Source organism: Stylophora pistillata, chromosome 6 (assembly GCF_964205215.1).
Source record: "Stylophora pistillata chromosome 6, jaStyPist1.2, whole genome shotgun sequence".
NCBI classification, from domain to species: domain Eukaryota; kingdom Metazoa; phylum Cnidaria; class Anthozoa; order Scleractinia; family Pocilloporidae; genus Stylophora; species Stylophora pistillata.
Genome location: NC_142524.1, coordinates 15439559 through 15446369, shown reverse-complemented (window position 1 = coordinate 15446369; position 6811 = coordinate 15439559). Strand labels below are relative to the sequence as shown.

The 6811-nt window shown below is 38.7% G+C and overlaps 2 protein-coding genes across 2 annotated transcripts; one reads left to right on the top strand and one right to left on the bottom strand.

The window, feature by feature from the left end:
- The first annotated feature begins 17 nt into the window (after window positions 1–17).
- LOC111320968 (methionine synthase reductase) lies at window positions 18–4102 on the top strand. The gene has a single exon (XM_022923717.2). The coding sequence runs from the start codon at window positions 184–186 to the stop codon at window positions 2467–2469; it is 2286 nt and encodes a 761-aa protein (XP_022779452.2). The 5' UTR covers window positions 18–183; the 3' UTR covers window positions 2470–4102.
- On the bottom strand, window positions 3549–6753 carry LOC111320966 (uncharacterized). The gene is made up of 2 exons (XM_022923713.2): window positions 6546–6753; window positions 3549–5309 (listed from the first exon to the last, which is right to left on the bottom strand). The coding sequence occupies exons 1-2, from the start codon at window positions 6751–6753 to the stop codon at window positions 4861–4863; spliced, it is 657 nt and encodes a 218-aa protein (XP_022779448.2). The 3' UTR covers window positions 3549–4860.
- Between the last annotated feature and the right edge of the window lie 58 nt (window positions 6754–6811).

Below are 6811 nucleotides of genomic sequence, written 5' to 3'. Positions count from 1 at the left end.
TGGAGCCAGCGTGAATTTCAGCGTGATTTTCAGCGTGATGTAATTTCACAATTTCACGGAATTTTATATGATGTAACATTTTGCGACCACACTATAATTTCTTTGGATGTCTTGGAAGTTCTGCCCAACATTCTTCGTCTTGGGATTAAATTGTTAAAACGGGCAAAGATCTGGTTTGTGAGTATGCCTGTAAGCAGTTCTTCAGAGAACAAATTTACCATTCTGTACGGTTCTCAGACGGGTCAAGCGAAAGCTATTGCTGAAGAAATCCACGAATTATCTGGACAACATGGCCTGGATTCGAACCTTTTTTGTCTCAGTCTGACGGAGAAGAAATTTACCCTAGAAAAAGAAACCCTTGTGGTGTTTGTAGTGTCAACAACAGGAGAAGGGGATCCTCCAGATACCATGTGTAAGTTTTTCAGAAGACTGAAAAAGAAGACTCTGCCCACCAACCATTTGGAAAATTGTCGTTACGCTTTACTCGCGCTTGGGGACACCAATTACACAAATTTTTGTAACAATGGTAAAAACCTTGATAGGAGATTAATGGAGTTAGGAGCTCGGCACTTCTATGACACCGGGTATGCCGATGATGCAGTTGGTTTGGAGTTAGTAGTAGAGCCATGGATAGAAGGACTATGGTCTGCACTGTGGAAGCAGTTGGGTCTGGGGACACAGGATGGTGGTGTGTTAGATGTTGAGGCAAAAGTTCCTGTGATTGATTCATCTGGACAAGCCGTTGGTGAAAGCAAATCTAGAGAGGTTATAGCTGACTCAGTCGTAGAGAACACGAGCAATGGCATTTCGCATGTGACAGATCCAGTTGATGGTGTAACGAATGGTCACAGCTGTGAGCAAGTAGATGAAAGGAGTCTTACCAATGCTGCATCAGTCGCAGTGATTGCAACAAAACCTCCTGGCGATCAGAATTTACCAGTTGCAGATGACAGTGTCTCAGTTGCATGTAATGGTGGGTATGCATTAGCAAACACTTTAAGTGATCATTTAAAACATTCTGTGCCCCCCTTGTCAACTTCCGCCTTGTCTATACCACAATTATCACCAGCTTATTTACAGATAAGCTTCAATCCTGATCACAAACTGGACTGCTCCACATTACCTCTTCAAGCTGGTGCAATCTTCCCAAGTGCTGTAACTGAAGTCTCCATGGCAACAGTTGTCTTGGCAAGGCAACTGACAGAGAGGAATTCGATAAAGACAAGTTTGGACGTAGAACTGGATATCACAGACTGCAACATGAACTACGAACCTGGGGACTCCTTTGGTATTGCATGTCCAAACCCTAAAACTGAGGTTGATGAACTAATTTCAAGGTTAGATTTGACTGAGAAAGCAGATATTCCATTCTCCATTCATTTGATTCCATCTACAACCAAAAAGGCAGCAGTTGTACCAAACTACATTCCTGAGAACTCCACCATCAGGTGTACTCTGCTAACATGCCTGGAAATCAGGAGTATTCCAAGTAAAGCTCTTTTAAGGGTTTTGGCTGAGCACACTACTGATCCACAAGAGAAGAGAAGACTCCAAGAACTTTGCAGCAAACAAGGCACAAGTGATTACACCAAGTTTGTCAGAGAACCTTCCTTGTCTCTGTTGGACCTACTCAACATCTTTCCATCATGTAGGCCTCCATTTGAAAGGTTATTAGAACTTTTGCCCCGCCTAAAAGCACGTCCTTACTCAGTGTCAAGCTCCCCTCTGGAAAATCCCAATGGTCTTCACTTTGTTTTCAACATTGTAGAGTTTCCAGCCCTGGAAGGTGTAAGAGGCCAAAGGCAAGGTGTTTGTACTGGATGGTTGGCTTCTATTACGAAAGCGCAGAGGAAAGTATCAAGTGATAGCAGCAAAGAATCTGATGTTGGCCTGTCTCAGTTGACGATGAAAGATGAACCAAAAGTTCCAGTGTATCTGCGCAAAAATCTTCACTTTAAACTACCAAGTGCCCCTAACACACCCATCGTTATGATTGGTCCTGGCACTGGGGTAGCACCATTCATAGGCTTTCTGCAGCATAGGGAACACATCCTAAAAGCGTCTAATTGCAAAGAGCCACTTGGAGAATCGTGGCTCTTCTTTGGCTGCTGTCACAAGGAAAGAGATTACCTGTACTGCCAAGAGCTTGAACATTACTTGTCCACTGGTGTTTTGTCGCGCCTCTTCCTCTCCTTCTCTCGTGATAAAGTCAACAATTTGTCTGGTAAACCAGCACCAAAATATGTTCAAGACAACTTGAGAAGCCATGCCACTGAGGTAGCTGAACAACTGTTTAACAAACAAGCAGTGGTTTACATTTGTGGAGATGCTGATAACATGGCCAAAAATGTGTTTGACACTTTTCTGCAGATTACTCAAGAGTACAAGGGGGTAGACATAGCTGAGGCACGAAAGGAAATGTTGAAATTGCGTGAAAACAAGCAATACCTTGAAGACATTTGGACTTAGTCATATATGTAATACAAGTTATGGACATGCATAACTTGATATTAATGGCACTATTGCTTTGAATTTCTGCATAGGTTAAGGAATTGCTCCATGGTTGAGACATATCAGTGCTGTCAATAACTATAGAGAGTAGAATGCAACTAAGAAATCAGAAGCAGCCAGGTTATTGTGAGTGTCATTTTGTTTCATTCAATAACATACAAGACTGTGGACTATTATTATATTAAAGTTTGCCAGACACTCCACAAACTTTGCACAAACCATGGAAAAAAATTGTAATTGTGGAATCAATTTGCACTTGTAAACTGTTGTTGGTTAGTTATGCTCAAATAATGCTTGATTTACTCAAACTTAGGAAATGGCTCTTATGCAAATTTTTAGGCAAGTAATTCAATTATTGTGCATTTTTTATCAGTACTTGTGGAAAATTAGGTTATTTATAGTCCTGAGCCAGGTTGTTCAAAGATGGGTTGAGATAACCCAGGGTTAGTGTGAAATTTGATTTCAAATCTGAAAGTTTTAAAAGACAATTCAGTTTAATTCCATTTGTCTACAATTTGATGATTGAACGCTCTTAAAAGAATTGGGAAAATTATCCCAAAACAGCTTTTGAACAGAGAAATATACATGTAGAAACCTGGATTAAAATTTAACCCTGGGTCAGCGCAAAGTAGCCTTTAAAGAACTAGGCCCTGGGCACACATTATTTTGAGGTCTGTGTACTTGGCCTCTCTTCTTCTATTGTATATTCCACTCTAGACATCTCTAAAATGTTTTGTATAACCTTGTGAGACATATTTAAAAGTGCGAACCAAACAAGGGCATATTGTTGGTCTTCTGGTAGAGCAGCTGGATGTGGCTGAAAGAATGATGCAATGATTTGTTTGCACTTTAGGTAGGGAAAGGTCTTAACTCATTTGCGTAGTTTCACACTTGTGGTTGATTCATTTTGTGTTGGGCTACTTATGAATGGGGCCTTCCAGTGTAAATTGTCTGAACTGTTATTGGTAGGGGTTGGGTTATATTCACTCACAGGGTTACAAGTGGCACACAAACTACAAATCAAAGAGAAGATAAAATTTAAAATTAAGGAACAATACAATAATTTATTGGTTACAGAAATACTGTATACCATCTTTAGAAAGAGCAAATTTTAAATCTTTCTTCATTGCAGACTTTTTCATTCTCGTTAAGATTAAGATATTTTACACTTCAATTGTTCTTTTCTATTATTTGTTGAATTTTTCGAAGCCAGAAGAATAATATTGTTGAGGCTAACAAATGCCTACTTTTGCTTAATCCCTCAACTCTCAAGATACACAAAGAAATTCTCTCCACTGGCTGCTATACATTTCTTTGTATATTAGACAGGGGAACTTGGTATTTAATCAAGATGACACCCTACAGCAGATAAGCTTGTCTCTTCTCGTTACCAGTTTGCAAGATAAATTATTACAATTGTAGTGAGAAGTTGTATGTGAATCACCTCTTAGGGTCAATGGCTTCACCCGATCACTATGTCAGCAAATCATTCTATGAATTAAACTGCTTGTGATGAAAGAACATAATTTGTGAAAAGCTCTGTCAAATTTGACATACTCTATCAATAAATATCATTGTTTTGTTCACTTCATTTCACAAATGGAAGTCTTCTTTAACTTGTCTACTTACCTTTCTTTACTAATTCAGAAATTAATTGGTCACAAAATCATTTAATCAAAAATTCACGCCACATGGTTATGCAGAAGTAATCTGGGTCTTCATTGGCTTTGTTAGCCTCTTGTTCTCAGGCCTCATTAGGGGAAGCACTACAAGTCAAGGAAACTGTGGTAATTGAAAAAAATTTTGTAGTTGATTGTGAACTAAAGGTAAACTGTGTATCAAGATCTAGAAGACTTCTGTGTCACCTGTTGAATCATAAAATTTTTCTTTATTATACTCTAATTAATAAAGAAAGCTCTTTCTACCTTCTTAATAAGATGCAGAACTAAAACCAATTGATAAATGTAATTTGGTTGCATGAGTTTTCCAATAACCTAACCCTTTAAATCCAAAGATCAGATAGTTAATTCTCCCCTCTAACTGCTACACATTTCCTCATAGATTAGTTCTGAGAATTCAGCATTAGATCAAGAAAACCATTTCTACCTGATAAGTATAAGTATTCTTGATACCTGTTTGCAAGATAATTCGTATCTATAGATGTTTTTGGGAGAAGTTACATTTAAATCACTGTTGAGAGTTAAAAGTTGAAAGCTCTTTAAGTGTCTAGACTAGATAAATTACTATTATCATTAATTTTTCCTTTTCCCATGTTCCCTTGTACTGATTAACCATTGCCATTATATTTGTGTTGGTGTTACAACACTGATTCAAAAGTGCACAAAGCTTTCACACGTAGGTTCTACTGGTTACAAAGGTGACTTGTTCCCTTCCAGAGCATAAGCAAACTCCTGGGAATACCTCTTTTCCACGCAACCCTTTTGAAAATGCCACCCCCTGTTCCTTTCCATTCTTCATAAAACCAAGGGTTCCTTTATCTAGATCAAGAATAATTCCTATCATATCCCAGGTATGGTAGCTTTCATTTCGCTTTCCATCCATAGCTTCCCAGATGGGAACATCAAAGGTTAGAAAGCCAATTTGATTGTAAGCCCAACCTATTTTTCTGCCAATGGCAGGCATTGTTCGGAATGCTCTGGCCTTCTTAAATTCTGCTGTTACAAGACAAACTGCCACTTGTCCTCGGCAATTGTTTAAGTAAAATACCCACTCATGTTTCCCTGAGGTATAACCACGGCCATCGGGGGTGAGAATCAAAGTTGTGCTGTAGCCATTACCTGGCAAAAAAAAAAGAGAGTAAAATCTAAATGACATCACATTTCAAAGGACACTATCTCCATGAGGTACATCACGGGGTACCCTTTGGGTCGAAGGTGGTACTGTGCAATGTGAAGATTTTGCAAAAGGTGTTACAACGCAAACCTGCAATTACAGTAAATTATTTATTTCAATATGCAGAAAACAAACATTTGTTATTTGAGGTGACTAGTTCAAACAATAGAGAACTGGCAAGAAAAGAAACCTAATATTTTCAAATTTTCCCTCTGGTTGATTTATCAAGAAGAAACTACATGGAAGATAATTTATGGATGGTTACTTCAGGTGACTCCAAACATGAGAAACTCATTTGGTGCTTGATTCTCAAGAACAGTTTTCAAGTACTCTCTTCCAAATCTGTAAAATTTCCAAGCTGAACATACCTCAAACATCAAAGAAATGGATATGGTCCTTCAGGAGAAAGATAGGAGCAAGATCTCCCTACAGAAATTTGTTAAGTACTTACCCAACCCCCCCCCCCATTCATTGCTTGGGAATACCGAGGGGACCTGTCCCCCTCTACTAACTATGGGAACACTTATTAGCCTTTTGACCCCAAGGAGTAACTAGCATCTAACTTCTCCTTACAATATCACCCTTGAATCACACATTAAGGTCACAAGAATAAAGGGAATGCTCAGCACCTAAGATAGCTCTTGATTGTTCAACAAATTCTCCTAGTCAGCTCCTTAGGATATCTATATTCTCCTTCCTGTTCCTTATGTATACTGAGGGATGTTTGAGTGTAAAGGGTAATATATGCTGTGTAAAGGGTTATGGAAGAAATTGACCAATTGATTTTCTTTTTCTGACCCCCGTTTTAATGCAGGAAATGCGGAAATAGTTTGGTCATATCTATTCACAGCTTTACAGAGGTATACAAGGTTGATGGCATTTTCCAATAGTTGTTTCTTACAACTGCATGCAATACTGTATACACAAAATAAATTGGTGCATTACGTTTGTTTTCTTTATGTTGTTTTGATTTGTTTTGTTTTGTTTCTTAATGGTCAATGAAGCATTAATGTAATTACCTTAGGACCACCCCACCCCCACCCCCACCCCTAATGCATATCATAAAGGTTGTGAGACTTCATTTATTATAATTAGATCAAAATTAATTATTGAGCTTCCCTCGATCATTTTGCAGCCAGATCTCAAATCTCGAAAAAGATGACAATTCCATGAAAACTGACCAGTGAAAGTAATGGTTTCGTTGTTGTTGGAAAATACCACTTCGTCGGAGCTACTGTTGGGGTCGAATGCAGCCGGTTCCTCGTACTCTTTCAGCCATTCGATGACGTTTCGGGGAAGTGGCAGCCTTTTAAGAAGCTTCCTGCTTCCCACGGAGCGAATCAGTTCACGACGACACAGTTCTTGGAGACCTTCACAGCACTGAAACATTCACGTTAACTTTATCCTGTTTCAATAAAAAAAAAAAACAAGCCGAAATCAAGTAACA

Coding starts and splice junctions, on each gene's coding strand:
- LOC111320968 (XM_022923717.2), top strand. CDS start 184: ATGCCTGTAAGCAGTTCTTCAGAGAACAAATTTACCATTCTGTACGGT.
- LOC111320966 (XM_022923713.2), bottom strand. CDS start 6,753: ATGTTTCAGTGCTGTGAAGGTCTCCAAGAACTGTGTCGTCGTGAACTG. Junction 5,310..6,545: donor CGAAACCATTACTTTCACTG/GTCAGTTTTCAT, acceptor TTTTTTTGCCAG/GTAATGGCTACAGCACAACT.